Here is a 17,117-nt window from a genome sequence, read left to right as displayed (position 1 = left end):
TTATATTAATATAATATATATTATATTGATATATAATATATATTTTATAAGTTGGAATTATTAGACAGAGTATATATATAAGTTGGAATTATCATGCATTGTATAATAGTCTCAAAACGTGATTTTTAGTAATTGCATACTCTTCTATGTGATTATAGATTTAATTTTAAACAACTATTGCTTTTGTAAAGAGTAGAAGGCCATGCGTGATGGTATATACCTGCAACTCCAGCATTTGGGACTGAGACAGGAAGATTGTGAGTTTGAAGATAGTTTAGTCTACATAGTCAAACTCCATGTCAAAATAATAACAACACCACCACAATCAAACCCACCAATCAAATAATTTCATATAAATTTTATTTTAAGCCTTTTACACTAATTTAATGAATTGTATGAGTAATTCAAACAGTGAAGTTGCTAGGTGAAAGGGTATGAAGATTTTGATGGCCTGTGATGGGTTTGGATATATTGTTCTCCAGTTAGACCAACAGCGATGGTGAGAGAGCATTTCCTTGAAACCGTGTTAGTCCCAAGTAAAAGTTAACAAACGTGCAAATAGTATCTATCCCCAAAGTTCAATTTAATTTGTATTTTGATTGGCATTTTTACTGGTGAGGTCAAACAACTTTCTATATGTTTATTGGTACTTTATTTCTTTTGGGAAAAGCCTAACAATTGAGGAGTTTGTCTTTCTTTTAAGATAGGGTCTCACTCTGTAGCCCAGGCTGGTTTTGAACTTGTGCCAGGCCTCTTGCCTCACTTTCCTGAGTACTGTGATTCCAGACATGAGCTATCATGCGTAGCTATAAGTTTAATTTTAAAAATCTGACATTTATCTATACTATAGTTAGATAAAATTAGCAAGATCATCTCAATGTCTTTATTTGTGCTATTTAAGTTTAGAAAAATGTGAATATTTTGACAAGAATTCCATTAGCCTGACACCGCTGGTGAGTCTTTTTCAGTTTCCTTGGTAGGCTCCTTGTCTTCTGCCTGTTCTTGAAAGTTGGCTTCCACCCAGACTGGCTTCTCCTCATCTGTGTCGTGATCTCAGTCAGCCTCCACAGCTTCTTTCTCTACCACATTTTGATGGCTCCCCATTCTGTACCTGCCTCCCAGACATTATGTGGAGGTAGAACACCCCTGCCCCCCAAGTGCCTTTCAGACATCTCAGCTTGGTTGTCGCACAGGAACCTCCAGATGTCCCAAGCTGGCTCATCATCTTTACCCACTTTCTCAAATATGCTACTCCACCAGCCTTCTCTCTGGGCTCGCAGTGCCACTTCTCTCCCAGGTATCCAAACCGGAGCCAGCAGCCAACCACTTTTGGTCCTTGTTACACAGACTGCAATAAACTGGGTTTTTATGAAGATAAGCAGAAGCTCTTGCCGCTTCTTTTTGGGAACTCATCCTGTACCTTTGTAATCTATGGCTTCCAGATCATTTCGTCTTGTGGTAATGCCAAGGAGCACCTCAAGTGTTCCAAGTGCACTGGCTGCTGCCAGCATCTTGGAGGTTAAGTCTACCCCTTAAATCCATGCCTGCCCCAGGATTAACATTCACACACTGAAACATGACAAGATCTAGAAATCCTATAGGGCCAATAGAGCATTTCTAATTATATCTATATCTAATTATGTTTTACCAGTAGATTGATTACAAAGGTACCCTGCAGACCCAATCCTTAGATAAGGAAAAGGAAAATGTTTGATACAATAGGAGCTGTCTATTTGACTAGCAGGGTGTAGTAGCACATGCCTGTAATCCCAGCACTGAGAAGGTGGAGGTAAGAGGATCAGGAGTTCAAGGCAAGTCTTATTGAGTTTGAGGCTAGTCTGGGCTAGTGAGACCCTGTCAACAAATAAACTGTAAAGAAAATAAGAAAAACAAACATCTGAGCACAAGAAGTCAGAGCATTTCACAATCTTCTTTTTAAATATTTTATTTATTGGGCTGGAGAATTGGCTCAGAAGTTAAGAGCACTGACTGCTCTTGTAGAGGACCTGAGTTCAATTCCCAGCACCCACATGGCGGCTACAAACCGTCCTTAACTCCAGTTCCAGGGGAATCTGAAGCCCTCTTCTGACCTCCGCGGCATTGCATGACACAGGTGCACTCATATACATGCAGGCAATATACTTATACACATAAAATAAAAATAAATAAAATATTAAAAAATATTTTACTTATTATTTTTAAATTTTATTATTTTTATTTTATGTGTATGCATGTATTGCCTGCAGGTAGGTAAGTGCACCCATGTTGTACAATGCCTTTGGAGGTCAGAAGAGGCTGTCGGATCCCCAGGGACTGGAGTTATGGACAGTTGTTAGCTGCCATGTGGGTGCTGGGATTCGAACCCGGGTCTTCTGCAAGAACAACCAGTGTTCTTAACCACTGAGCCATCTCTCTAGCCCCTTATTTATTATTTTTATTTTATGCATATGAGTGTTTTGCTTGCATGTATGTAAATGCACCCTGCAAAGGCTAGACAAGGGAGTCAGATCCCCTGGAACTGGAGTTACAGATGATTGTTAGCTGCCATGCGTGTGCTGGAAATTTAACCCGAATCCTTTGGAAGAACAGCAAGTGTTCTTAGTCATTGAACCTTCTCTCCAGCCCTACAATCTTCTTTTTAAAAACCAGATAATCTCTACTGGTGCACACCTTTAATCCCAGCGCTGGGGAGGTAGAAGCAGGCAGATCTCTGTGAGTTCAAGGCCAGCCTGATCTACATAGTGAGTTCAGGACAGCTGGGACAACAGGGAGACCCTGTCTCAAAAAGACCAAAAAAAAAAAAAAAAAGTTATCATTCTGTGATTATAGCACTTGAGAGGTTAAGGCAGGAAGATCTGAAGTTCAAGGTTAGACTAGCCTATGTAGTGAGACTCTATCTTAAAAAGGGGGGGGGGCTGGAGAGATGACTCAGTGGTTAAGAGGACTTCACGCTGCCTGCTCTTGCAGAGGACCTGGGTTTAGTTCCCAGCACCCACATGGTGGCTAACAACCATGTGTAATTCCAGTTTGAGGGGATCCAATGCCCTCTTCTGACGTCTGCAGGTATTGCACAGTGCAGATATATTTACATACATGCAGACAATGCACTTGTACACATAAAATAGATGAAAATAATAAATAAAATATTTTTTAAAGGGGCTGGAGAGTTGGCTCAGTGGTTAAGAGCACTGGATGCTCTTGCAGAGGAGCTGGGTTTGATTCCCAGGCCCCTCCTGGTGACTGACAGTCATCTGTAACTCCAATTCCAGGGGAATCTGACACAGTTTTCTGACTTCTGGGGGCATTGCATGACACAGGTACACTTACATACATGCAGGCAATATGCATGCACTCATAATATAAAATAAAAATGAGAAATAAAGTATTAAAAATATTTTAAAAGATGAGCATTTTTTCCTCCAAATGAAAATTTGAGTTTTTAAAGATTTATTTTTTATTATTTGTGTATGTGTATATCTATGAATGTATGACACATCTGTGCAGGTGCCTGAGGAGGCCAGAAGATCCTCCTCAGGTGTTGGATCCCCTGGAGGTGGAGTTACAGGTGGTTGTGAACCACCTGATATAGGTGCTGGGAACTGAACTTTGTTCTGTGCAAGAGCAGCAACTGATCTTAAGCACTGAGCCATCTCTTTAGCCCCCTGAATGGAAATTTGAAACTCCTATGGTATAGTGAATATTTGCTGCTGGCTGCACAGCCTAGCCTGTTAATTCTTGGTTGCTAACACTTTTGGGATCTGTGTCCACAAGCCAACTGGGAAAATAAGGATCTGTTTTCACATGCAATCATGTTTTTTTTTATTTGGCTGTGATTCTTCATTTTTTGTAGCTTTCAAACTTTTTTCAATTCTTTTTTTGTATTTCTGAGATGAAAGTATGTTAATTTTTAAGTTATAAAATTAAAAGACGCTAACTACAAAAATACTCAATGAATACAAAAAGCATACAGAAAACAGAAATAACTAGCCAGGTGTGGTGGTGCATGACTATAATCCCAACACTAGGGAGTTGCAGGTTGAAGAATCAGGAGTTCAAAGTTATCCTTGGCTATGTGGAGAGTTCAAGGTCAGCCTGGATTCCATGACTCAACCCTTTCTACTTCCCATTCCTCCAAAAGAAAAAAAAAATCAGACTAGAAAGGTCATGCAAGCTGGAAATCCCAGCACTTGGGAGGTGGAGTCAGGAGGATCATGAGGTCTAGGACAGCCCAGGAGACATAAGACCCTATCTCAAAACAGAACATCATATATATATATATATATATATATATACACACACATATATACATATATAGCATGTATGAAATTCTCATTAAATTATTTATTTAAAAAAACCAAAACAAGATACTTTTAATTCCATTAGTCAGAACCAAACATCATTAACATTGTAGTCACACCATCTTCAACAGTCTTTCCTAAGCCTATGTACATACATGTACATGTATATGTGTGTGTATAAATATGTATGTATATGTGTTTGTGAGTTGTGTGTAGCGTGAGCACCCATGCACATGCAAGTCGAGGCTGTTGGGTGTCTTGCTCTATCATTTCCTGCCTAATTCCTTGAGACAGGGTCTCTCCCTGATCCTGGCCAGCAGCCAGCAAGCCCCAGTGGTCCTCCTCCTGTCTCTGCCTTCCACGGTGCTGGGGTTACAGCCTTGTGTACAACCATACTTGACTTTTTATGTAGGTCCTAGGGATCCGAACTCAGGTCCTCATGCTTGCATTCTTACCCACTGAGCAATCGTCCTAGCCTATACATGTATATATTTATATATGTTTTATAAATTAAAAACAGGGCTGAATGATGCCCAGTGCTTTTTCCTAACTAGTTTATTCACTGAACTCTCACCACACTGTGGTCTTCATTGTCTTTTGTGTTTTTTCTTCTTCTATTTTTTTTTTTGGATGGCACTGATGATAAATCCCAGGGCCTGTGCAAGCATTCTACCCCTGAACCACACCCCTGACCCTTGACTCTAGAGACAGGGTCCCACATTGTAGCCCAGGGTGACCTGGGACACTTGATGCCCCTGCTTCATCCTTCTAAGTTTTGAGATTCCTGGCATGCACTGTCACAGCAAATATGTATTTAAGTATTTATTGACTGATCCTTTTAGCAACAATTGACTAAACAGTTGCACATTGATGGGTATTTTATTATCTGAACATTGCAACTCTGTTGCATTGGAATTGGGAATGTCTTGGAGAGTCTAGATGTGCAGTGGTCTTGTGTCCTCCTGTGGACTGTGTTCTTCATTCTTGTCATGAGTGCTGTCCCTTCTGTATGTGTTAAAGCTGTGGTGAGCCCTTGGTGTTCCTAGAACATCTAGAGCCCTGCTACTTCCATCCCAGAGTGCCTGTCCCTTCCTGCTGTCCCCTGGTGTCAGTGGCCCTCTTTTGTTACTACCCTGAAGGACTGTGTTCTCTTGTGCATTTCCAGGTTCCAGTGTTTATAGCTCCCTGGGGCGTTCCTTGATCCCTTAAAACATTTTGTCACCCTTAAGCTGCAGTGGCTGCTAGGCCTTTGCATGCTAGTCTGTGCTCCCTCACCATTAATGATTATATTACCTCTATTTTCAAAGACACTCCTAAATATTCATAAGTGTTTCCTCCCTCACATCTCCTGTTCTCAGGATAGCCAAGGCACACACACCTTCTGCTAGAGTCTTGGTTTTGTATACTGCCATAGTCTTGTGTATGGCATTCTTAGGGACCATTTCTTTTCTTTTTTTTTTTTTAACTTAATTTATCTTTGTATTATGTGTATGAGTATTTTGCCTGTAAGTATTAAGTGCACCATGTGTGTGCAGTGCCTGTGAAGGTTAGAAGAGGGTGTTGAATCCCCTGGAACTGGAGTTATAGATAGCTGTTAGTCACCATGTGGGTGCTGGGAACTAAACCCTGGTCCCCTTCAATAGGTGTAAATGCTTTTAACTACTGAGCCATCTCTCTAATACCTTAGGGACCATTTCCAATCAGCTGTGCTGCATCAACAGAAAACAGAACCTTTTCCTCCCTTGCAAGGACAGAGGGTTGGCTCATGTGTGGCTCCATGTGCTGCTGGGACGTATGACTAATATTTGAGATTTCTTTCCTAAAATTCTCTAGAAGGGATTGGGATGATATTTGACAGCTGCCCCTCCTCTTTGAGTAGCAAGTCAAGCATATGGCCCTGTGAAGTCTCACAGGGAACTGTAATTGACATGTATTGAATACCTACCATGTGCCATGCCCTCGCTGGGGCTCTGTAATTGTCACCTAGCAGTCAGCACTCACTCTGAGTGGAAGGTAGCCTTCTCTCATCTACATTTGAAGAACCTGGGGTTTGGGAAAGCCAATTTGCCTAAGATCCTACCACCTTGTAAGTAGTGTTCAAACTTGTCTTCTGATGCCAAAACAATTTCCAGAATCTCAAATGAGGCGAACCATCTCCCTCTTTCACTCCTGGTCCCTAGGTCTCCCAGGCCTCCTGACCCTTTTTCACTTGGCATGGAGTGGTTTTGTCGAGGTTGATTATCTGCCATGCTGACAGCACACAACTTCTTTGCATCATCTGTTACCCCAGGATGTCTGTTTCCCCCTGTGTGGCCCTGCTCTTTCCCACTTCCCCCAGATAGCACAAGCCCCCACAACCCTTGAAGATGTCTGCCTTGCTTCTCTAGACTTGCTGGCCTGACCACTCAACTGTTCCTTTTTCTTTTTTATGATTTATGTTTATTTTTATTTATGTGTGTATCTGTGTGAATGTGTGTGTATGCCATATGTGTTTGATTGCCCTTGGAGGCCAGAAAAGGGCTGTCAGATCCCCTGAAGCTGGAGTTATAGACTGTCAACTGCCCAACTTGGGTGCTGGGACTCGAACTCAGGTCCTCTGGAGGAACAGTGAGTGCTCTTAACTGCTGAGCTATCTCTCTAGCCCAGAGTATTCCTTTTTAACTCGTGGTATTCCCCCGGGCACTCTTCTCTCTTTACCGTTCTCTCTCCCCAGTACCTTTGTGTTGTTCCTGCTGGGACCTACGCAGGATGCATGATGACTCACAGGTTGCTGACTCGATGTTTCCCAGATCCTTCTCCTTAATTGCCTTCTAGTATCTGACCTGGTCTGAAAGCCCTTCAGCCTTAGATGAATGCATTTCCTCTCCAATTGCCTGTTTCATTGGCCTTCCCTATCTTTTCTTGTCTTGGTTACTTATGGGCTATAAACTTTAAGAGAAATTATTTTACTATATTCTTTTCATCTCTCTCATCTCAGTTCATTTTCACATCTTCCTAATGTATTCTACCTTGAATTATCTTCTAAGCCCGTCCCTGTATTTTCTCTGCCTTTCCTTAGTTCAGGCCCTTCTACTCTTGCCTGTACTGTGTCTACATTTCCTGGCCTGGCAAGGCAGACTTTTTACAAGATTCCTAGCCTTGTCTCTGCTCAGTTGCTCAGCCTGGAAGCCTCTACCCTTCTGGCTTCAGCCACCAGTGTCCTCTTGCCTGAACACAGCTCCTCTCTTTGCTGCTTGCCTGTGTTCTTCCCTGAAGTCCTCCTTCTGTCAAATGTCTCATTCTTCAGAGATGCCACAGGGCTGGGATATAGCTGGGTAGAACACTTGCTTGATATGTGTAAAGCCCTGGATTCCATCCCCAGTGCTTCTCCATTTCCCCGCAAGAGATGCTGCACTCCTAGGTAGATACAGCTGGATTCTTTCTTGTCTGTGCCCACCTCCATCTGCTAATTCAAGTCTCACTACATTCTTGTCTTCCTGACCCCAGTGAGAGTTCTTTAGGGCAGTCATGTGCTCAGCATTTCACAGTGCCTTGTACACAGTTGGTGATGGAGTCCTGCCGCCTTGCTTTCTCCTGAGTGCTCAAGACTTCGCTGGGTGGCCATGACCAACTGTCCTCAGTTTCTCACTATGGCAGTGTTTCCCAGGGTGCCTCTCTTTTCTGTCCCCAAGTGTCTGTGATTTCTTTGTTCTTGATCCTCATTATTCCTAGAGTGCTCCCAACTCACTTCAGTACAGGAGGGAAGACCCTGTTTCTCTGTTGTTGCCCTCACTGTCTGTGACATCTTCCTCTTGTCCAGTTGGGCTGCTGTTTCCCAAAGTGAGGCTTGAATCACTTGCACCAGAGTAAATCCAACTGCTTGTTTGAAATGCAGATTGTTGGGACACCCCTAATTCTACTGAGTGGAATTGAAGGGCCTAGGGGCCTGCATTTTGATCAAGTTCCCAAGCTATTCCAGTGTGCTCTGGAGTTGTGAATTGTTTCAGAAAAGTGTACCTAGCAATGTTCAGAAAGCACATAGGTTCTCTGACTGTTCCATAGTGGAAAACTTGAGTAAGATTGGGGTTTGTCACAAAGCAAACGCCCCTCCTGGGGAGGCCCAGGACAGCTAATGTGTCTCACCAGGTTACTGCAGTGACAACAACCCTGATCACACCTGATTTTTCTCTGGAGAGGCCTGTGTTCCTTTTGTGTACCATGGTCATTCTGGCATTTCTTTCCTATGCCGCTTGCCTTCTACCCCAGCACTTTATTTCCCACTCATGTAAGTCAGGCGGTCCCCTGTGATGTGCTTAGCAGTGCCTGGCATTTGGTGGGTGCTCAGTCCTGCGTGTTGCTGTTCTGCTTTGCCCTCTGCTCTGCCTGTGACTACTTGTACTTGCCTGTGTGTCTCTGACAACTCATCTCCTCCCTGCAGGAGGGGTCCTCTACACTGCCACCGTGAAAAACTACCTGGGCACGGAGCCAATTATCTCCCGGGCTGTGGGTCGCACTGAGGACTGGATTCGCACAGAGACTTTGTCATCCTGGCTTAATGGTGGGGAGAGAGACAGCATCCTCTGGGACACAGGCTGGGTGGAGGCTGGGTGACCCCAGGCTGTGTCTGTGATCTGAGGTCATTGGTTTCTCCAGCCCCAGCCTTTGTCGCCGCCATGGTCTTGAGCCCAGCTCAGTGGGGGGATGAAGATGGAGATGATGAAATCTACTTCTTCTTTACGGAGACTTCCCGAGTGTTGGACTCCTATGAGCGCATCAAGGTCCCACGGGTAGCCCGTGTCTGTGCGGTGAGACCCCTATCCCAGTTGTCTGTCATCTCCCACCGTCTGAACTTCTGTCTTTTCCTCTCGGTCTGTCTTTGCATCTCTCCTCTGTCTGCTTTTGTCTCTGCTTAGGGACATTTGAGGAACTGGGAACTTGAGGAATGGGTTCGGGGGGTGGCACTCTGGCTCTGACCCCCATAGTTAGCCTTGTGGCACACTGTCGATAGGAAGTGAGTGGGTTAGTGTAGAGGTTCAAGGCAGGAACTAGTGACAGACATGGATTCAAGTCCTGTTCCACTTTCTGCCTCTGTGACTCTGAGTAGTATTTTTTTTGCATCTTTGAAATACATTCGTACAATTTACAAAATAATCATGCCGACCTTAAGTGTTGTTTTAAGGACTGAATGAGATAACTCAATAACTCACGTAAAAGACATCCTTGTATGGTACTTTGTAAGTACACAATTGATGTGGTCAGTGCCTTGTTAGCATGACCCTATACACCTCTATATCTTGCTGTCACCACAGTTTCTCAGTCTATATGTCTGTCCTTCCAGTTCTGTATGTCTTTCTCCCCATCTGTCTCTGTGTGCTGTGAAGTCAGGGAGGAAACTCATGTTGGACCCCACACTCCTTGCCCGATGTTGATCTTCTAAAATGGGTTTCCCATGTGCTTGTCATCCCAGGGGGACCTTGGGGGCCGGAAGACCCTCCAGCAGAGGTGGACAACATTTCTAAAGGCTGACCTACTGTGTCCAGGACCTGAGCATGGCCGGGCCTCTGGTGTCCTGCAGGATATGACCGAGCTTCGACCTCAGCCTGGAGTGGGGACCCCCATTTTTTATGGCATCTTTTCCTCCCAGTGGTGAGAGGTCCTGGTGTGGATGAGAGTTACAGGATGGGAGGTCGGTGGGGTTGATGCTGTGTCTGTTATCTCCTTCACAGCAGGTAGGCTCTCTTTCCCTCAGTTGCATGATCCCACATATTCCTTGGGGGTCATCTCATTTCATAAGATGGGTTGCAGTCACCTGGCTCTCTCCAGATACCTGGCTCCAATCTGTGACTCTCCCAGGGAAGGAGCTGCCATTTCTGCTGTGTGTGCCTTCCGACCACAGGATATTCGAACAGTGCTGAATGGGCCCTTTAGAGAGCTAAAACATGACTGCAACAGGGGACTGCCTGTCATGGACAATGAGGTTCCCCAGCCCAGACCTGGAGAGGTGAGGGGGCAGGGCAGGTCTTTGTGGCAGGCCTGGTTTACAGAGCTGCCATGAGGGCAAGGGTTGTGCTAAACATCACATGCTTCCTGTTCCCCGGGAAACGTTGTCACCCAGCCCTGTTTGTTTTAGTGCATCACCAACAACATGAAGCTCCAACAGTTTGGGTCCTCACTCTCCCTGCCTGACCGTGTGCTCACCTTCATCCGAGACCACCCACTCATGGACGAGCCAGTTTTTCCAGCTGATGGCCATGCCCTGCTGGTCACTATGGGTACAGCCTATCTCAGAGTTGTGGCCCGCAGGGTAACAAGCCTCTCAGGGAAAGACTATGATGTGCTGTACCTGGGGACAGGTATATTTAAGTATCAAGCAAGTTACCCCCATAATGCCTACTGTCACTACAGATAGGCCCCCTAATTACATGCAGGCACCAGAGTCCCAGGTGTGGGACGATCATACCATTATTCTTGCTCCTTGCCTGCCTCCCAGAGGATGGACACCTCCACAGAGCAGTGCGCATCGGAGCCCAACTCAGTGTCCTTGAGGATCTGGCCCTGTTCCCAGAGCCACAGCCTGTTGAAAGCATGAAATTATATGATGTGAGTTGTGGATTTGGGGAACCAGGGGGCGAGGGGAAGCTAGTCTAGAGCTGATCTGGGAGACCTAGCACATTTCCCCTCCATTCTCTGTCTCTGTAGAGTTGGCTCCTGGTGGGCTCCCATACTGAGGTGACACAAGTGAACACCAGCAACTGTGGCCGTCTCCAGAGCTGCTCAGAGTGCATCCTGGCCCAGGACCCTGTCTGTGCTTGGAGCTTCCGGCTAGATGCTTGTGTGGCCCATGCAGGGGAGCACCGAGGGTGAGTGGGGCTACTTTGGAATCTTGCCTGCGGTCCTGGGCTCCACCCCTCCCATATGTCTGTCTCATCCTCTGAGGCCACCCTGCCTGTGCTTTCTTCTTGTGTTAGTGTCTGCATCGTTTGCCTATGCATCTGTCAGCCTGTATTAAGTCATCTGTCTGTCTGGTACTGTCTGGTACTCTCTGCTAGACCTTCCCTGACAGTGGGCCTAAGTGACAAGCGGACAGTGGGCCCAACATAATCTCTGGTAGACAGTTTTCAGTTTTCATCTTACCAGTGCTCTCATAGTCATTCTCTTTCCTTGAAATCCTCTTCCCTCTTGCCTTCTGTGACTCCCCATTCCCTTCTCTCCCACCTGATTCCTTTCTCCTCACAGCTACTGAATGTTGATGTTCTCAGGGTTCGGTGCTGGACCCTTTCTCTTTATACTCTGTCTAGGTGATTTCATTCCTATTACTTTCAATACCATCCAAGTTGCTGATGGCGACCATAAGGTTATCTCTAGCAGACCTGAAGAATTCCCTGCCCAACCCAACATTTCAGATTCTTTATAAGCAATCCAAACACAGCCTGTCTAAGCATACACTGTGCTTTCCTCTTTCCCTCCTCTCAAGAAAGGGACTGTTATTCCTCTGGGTGCTCCAACCAGATGTGTTTTTCTTTTCTTTTTCTTTTTGTTTTTTGGTCTTTTGGAGACAGGGTCTCAGTAGCCTCAGCTTCTCTCTCTCTCTCTCTCTCTCTCTCTCTCTCTCTCTCTCTCTCTAACCCCAGCTAGCCTGGAACTCACTATATAGACCAGGCTGGCCTCAAACTCACAGAGATCTACCTGCCTCTGCCTCCCCGCCCCTGAGTGTTGGGATTAAAGGCATGCACCACCACGCCTGGCCTATACTTCTCTCTTAAAAATGTTTTACTGTTGGAAATTTCAAATATATTCAAAAGTGGAAAGACTAGTATGGTGAATATATTTCCATATATCTGCTCCTCAACAGCCACTAACACCTGTCTGATCCTGCTTCATCAATAACTTTACTCCTAATTTTAAAGTAAATCTTGGATATTATATTATTTTATCCATAAATCTTTCTTTCAAGATCTCTAACATAAAAGGATGCTTTAAAAAATAATATGACCATTATGGGGCTGGGACAATAGCTCAGTTAGTAAAGTGCTTGCCCTCGAGTTCCATCCCCAGAACCCATGAAAAAAACCGCACAAAAACAAAAACTGGGCTGGATGTGTGCTTGTAATCCTAGTGCTGGACCCTGGGGCTTGCTAGCCAGCCAGCCTAGGCAGCTTGGCAGGTTCCAGGCCAGTGAGAGACCCTGTCTGAAAAGCAAGGTAAATGGTTTCTGAGGAATGACACCTGAGGCTGTCCTCTGGTCTCCACATGGTCGTGCACTGGCCACAGTAGGAATCTTCCCATGGGCATGTCCACATGCATATACACAAGCATGTAACCTCCCCATATGCACACACAGTATATTAAGTAATGAGTAATATTATTATAGTCATATCAAAACCTTAATTTCTTAGTTTCATTAAATATCCAGTGTTCCAATTTCCTCCTTTGCATATACTTAAAAACAGCCCATTTAAGTCAAGATTCAAACAATTCCATCAATTTTGATTGGTTTATATGTTTTATAAATGTCTCTTAATTAAAAAAAAAAACTTTTTTTGAAATTAGATCTTAGCCCAGGGTAGCCTCAAGTTCAGTGATCGTCCTGCATTGTCCTCCCACATCCTGGGATTAAAGGTGCGATCTACCAAGTCTGACTTGAACCTAGGGTCTTTTCATGCTAAGCAAGTGTTGTATACTGACTAGATCCTCAGCTATCTGTAAATCTTTAATTGCAATTTCCTCAATGGAGTACTTTTGGTCAGCTCTTTGAAAAGTACTTTTCCAAACTAATATTGAGAATTCCTGTTTTGAAGACAGGTGTCAGAGAGCGCACCATCTCCAATCATAGTCTTCCCCCAATTCTAGAAATGCCAGGAATGTATTACTTCAAACAGATATGTTAGCAGACAACCAAGAGCTGCTGAGCAGGAATTCCTCTGTAGAGATGAGCCATTTTGTGAAACAGCCCAAAAGCCATCTTACCTCTACGTGTGCTTGGAAGCCAGATGAGGATATCAGCTGTCCTGCTCTATCACTCATTGTCTTGTTACCTTAGGCAGAGTCTCTCACTGAACCTGGGGCTAGGCGGATGACCAGCAATACCCAGCCATCCTCCTGACTCCTCCCACAACACTGGGGTTACAGGCATGTGCATAGCCATGCTCAGATTTTTACACAGGTGTTAGAGATTTGAACTCAAGTCTTCATGCTTGTGCAGCAAGCATTTTTCCCTGCTGAATCCTCATGACCATATATATAATTTATATATGTATATAATTTTTTTTCCCCAGAGAAATCTTGTAGTTAGGAATAGCCAGGTTCATTTTTTTTTTTACAAGATTCCTCTTTCTTTTAATACATAACCACCAAATATCTCCCCAACAAACCCTAGTCTGTGAGAAATAAGTGTAGAATAAATTTGACATGTTGACTAGTTCTGGGAGGCAGTTTGTAAGATGACAGAAAGTGTAATGAGTGAGTACTGTGGCACTGAATACTGAATATCACAGTACTGTGAGGTTCTGAGGAGGTACTGAGGCATGTGCAAGAAGATGCTGACATTGGATTTACTAAGTATTATCTTCTTTGTAGGCTGGTTCAAGACATAGAGTTGGCGGATGTCTCTTCTTTGTGTCCCAAAGAACCTGGAGGTCTGTATGGTTCAGGAAAATGTGGGTGGAGTTGGTAGAAAGGGATTTAGAAAGTTGTCCTTTTTTTTAAAAAAAAAAAAAAAACTATTTAAAAAACTTGGGTCCAGGAAGAAATGGCAGCTAGGGACTCAGGGTCTTCCCCAATTTGGAAATCCTCTTTTTTTTAAAAAAAAAAAAAAAAAGAATTTTTATTTACTTTCAACTGCACCACATGCATGCAGTGTGTGTGTAGGCCAGCAGAGGACATCAGATCCCCTGGAACTGGAGTTACAGAGAGTTGGTAGCCACCATGTTGGTAGCCACTGTTGGTGCTGGGAAGCAAACCAGGGCCCTCAGCAAAAGCAAGTGCCTTTAACAGCGGAGCCATCCCTCCAACCCCCTTTGGGAATCCTCTTTTTGACTCTGTCCCCACAGCTCTGTCTCACATCTGACATCACTCCACACTTACAACTTCATCTTACTGCCAACCCCTGAAGCCTCACTGTCTTTTGTGCCTATGCTCTTTCCACAGAACATCCAGTAGTGTTTGAAGTTCCGGTGGCCACTGCAGGGCATGTGGTCCTGCCGTGTTCCCCCAGCTCTGCATGGGCATCCTGTGTGTGGCACCAGCCCAGTGGAGTGACTGCACTCACCCCCCGTCGGGATGGGCTAGAGGTGGTGGTGACCCCAGGGGCCATGGGTGCTTATGCTTGTGAGTGTCAGGAGGGTGGGGCAGCCCGTGTGGTGGCAGCTTACAGCTTGGTGTGGGGCAGCCAGCAGGACCCCTCAAACCGGGCCCGCACAGTGGTAGGGGCTGGACTGGTTGGCTTTTTCCTGGGGGTTCTTGCAGCATCCCTCACTCTCCTCCTGATTGGTCGGCGCCAGCAGAGACTGCGACAGAGGGAACTTCTGGCTAGAGACAAGGTGGGCTTAGACCTGGGGGCCCCACCATCTGGGACCACAAGCTATAGCCAGGACCCTCCCTCCCCTTCTCCTGAAGATGAACGGCTACCCCTGGCCCTGGCCAAGAGGAGTAGTGGCTTTGGTGGCTTCCCTCCACCTTTCCTGCTGGATCCTTGCCCCAGCCCAGCCCACATCCGGCTCACTGGGGCACCTCTAGCCACATGTGATGAGACATCAATCTAGAGCCAGGTCAATGACTGCTAGCCCATGAGTAGTCACTAGGACTATTGCCCACCAAGACCAGCATCATTGGGCCTGGAAGATGAGATCAGCGCTGTTTGGTTCTCTTGGAGTCTGAGTGATCACCAGGACTTCACTGTATACTGTCTCTGGTCCTAGATGGGTTTAGGGCCAGACCTTTGATGATTCCTGATTCTCGTGAGAGATCAGAAACTGTTTGCTCTCTTAAGTGAATGATGGTTCCCCTCCCCCCCTGAGCTCCTGTGACCTTCCACCCTGGCATCCTATTTTGGGCCCATGGGTTTGTGGGATGGAGCAAGGACATAGCTCTAACTTTGCTTTTGCTGGGGGCCCTGGTCCAGGAAGAGCCACAGAGGTAGTAGGGGCTAGTGTGCACTGAGGCTTTGGGGTGGTTGTACTGATTTTCCAGTTTAGGGGACCCTGGGGAATGCATGATCCCCAAGCTGCCCTGAGACCTCTCTAGACACTTGTGTGTCTAGAAGACTTAGCCACAAGTACATGAATGACAGAGCTGGTACCTAGGTGCTTTGGGGAGATAGGGAGGGGAAGGTTGGAATGGGGCATTGCCTACAGAACTTTACACTGGCTAGCCAGTGAGGGGAACCACACTGCCCCTCCATCATCCCACAGTGCTTCTCTAAATTTGAGTAAAGTTCCCAAAGTGACCTTCTGGGTGGGAAGGGCAGTGAGACATGTGACCCCCCCCCCTTCTCCTTGTTGTTACCCTCTGGCTGCTACCACTGCCATGCCACAGCTGTGCTTTCCCTGGCTAAGTGAAGGCTGAGCCCCCTTTGCTTGGCTACCATTAAAAACGAACTTCACAACACTCTGAATATTGGGGGATGACAAGAGGAGCCCAGTCATAGGAAATACAAGCAGGTTAAAGATAGGTTTGCCTCAGTGTTTCCTCAGGGTGACACCCTTGCCCAAAAGCAGGAGCCTCCGAGCTGGGGCCCATGAACTCCCAGAAACTGTATACAAAATTCTGTACATTTGTGTCTGTGTTTTGGAATGAGGGAATTATGGCTTTCAACCAGTTGCTCAAGGCCTTAATGAAGTTAAAGGACCACTGCCCGAAGTTGCTGCTCTTGGGTCCAAGGGAGGTGGTTCCATTCCTCCTGCCCCAGCCCTATTGATGTGGCCAGTCCCTGGACTTGTAGCTGCTGGAGGCCCTCTGTTTCTCCAGTCTGTGGAAGCTGGGCCCTGTGTGTGTTTGAAGACACTGTCGGCTCTTTTCCTGCTTCACAATTCACATGTGCTCTCTGCTTCTGCTCAGTCCTGGTCTTGGCCTGTGAATGTGCCTGGTTCATCCCTGGTCAGGGACCCCCTCAAGCTCTAGTGAATGATGCACCCCTTTCCAGTTGAAGTTTTCTGCTCTACTTTCCTTGGCAGCAACCTGTGAACTACTCAAGAGTCCCCTTGGGTTTGGAATTATCAGTGGCTTTGCCACTAGTGTAGGATCTTCGACATGTAGTCTAACCTAGGGATATTGGTTTATTCATCTGTAAAGTGGGGATAATACCTACCTCAGGGTTGCTGCAAGGATTAAATGAGGAAACCTGTAAACAATAAAGCATTATCTATACCAGTAGATGTTATTGTAAACATTGGTTTATTATACCATCATAGCTTAATTGTATGATAACCATAACACATACTACTTCTGTAAGCCCCATGCAATGGAAGGTGGGACATTATCTCATCCAGTCTTGGATCATCTCTGGACAGGTCTTAACTACCCATATGTGAGTTTTAGTCAGATCTGTGATTTCTAGTATCTTTTTTCTTTGTTGTTTATTTTTATGCATATGTATATTGTATGTAAGTGTACCAATGCATGTAATGCCATGGAGGCCAGAAGAGAGTGTCAAATCTCCTGGAACTGAGTGGTTGTTAGCCTCCATGTGGGTGCTGGGAATCAAACCCAGGTCCTCTGGAAAATCAGCCAGTGCTCTTAACCACTGAGTTGTCTCTCCAGCCCCCATTTTACTTTTTAAATATGTGTGTGTGTGTGTGTGTGTACATGTGAGTTCAGGTGTCCCAGGAGTCCAGAAGAGAACAC

At 45.5% G+C, this 17,117-nt stretch overlaps 1 protein-coding gene across 2 annotated transcripts in view; it reads left to right on the top strand.

Annotated features, from left to right (window-relative positions):
* The window catches only part of Sema4f (ssemaphorin 4F), a 29,859-nt gene extending 13,213 nt beyond the window's left edge, over positions 1-16,646 (top strand). For both annotated transcript variants that reach the window (XM_008824730.3, XM_029559435.1), the window contains 9 exons: positions 8,716-8,835; positions 8,931-9,082; positions 9,745-9,923; positions 10,131-10,278; positions 10,408-10,630; positions 10,768-10,877; positions 10,977-11,137; positions 13,854-13,912; positions 14,424-16,646. In XM_008824730.3, coding sequence (XP_008822952.1) covers positions 8,716-8,835; positions 8,931-9,082; positions 9,745-9,923; positions 10,131-10,278; positions 10,408-10,630; positions 10,768-10,877; positions 10,977-11,137; positions 13,854-13,912; positions 14,424-15,037 — 1,766 coding nt within the window. In that variant the 3' untranslated portion in view covers positions 15,038-16,646. The remainder of the gene's footprint in view (positions 1-8,715; positions 8,836-8,930; positions 9,083-9,744; positions 9,924-10,130; positions 10,279-10,407; positions 10,631-10,767; positions 10,878-10,976; positions 11,138-13,853; positions 13,913-14,423) is intronic.
* The last annotated feature ends 471 nt before the right edge of the window (positions 16,647-17,117 follow it).

Source organism: Nannospalax galili, unplaced genomic scaffold (assembly GCF_000622305.1).
Source record: "Nannospalax galili isolate Female #2095 unplaced genomic scaffold, S.galili_v1.0 scaffold389, whole genome shotgun sequence".
Lineage (NCBI taxonomy): Eukaryota > Metazoa > Chordata > Mammalia > Rodentia > Spalacidae > Nannospalax > Nannospalax galili.
Note: the sequence above shows the minus strand (reverse complement) of the source record. Positions and strands in the feature narration are given on the sequence as shown.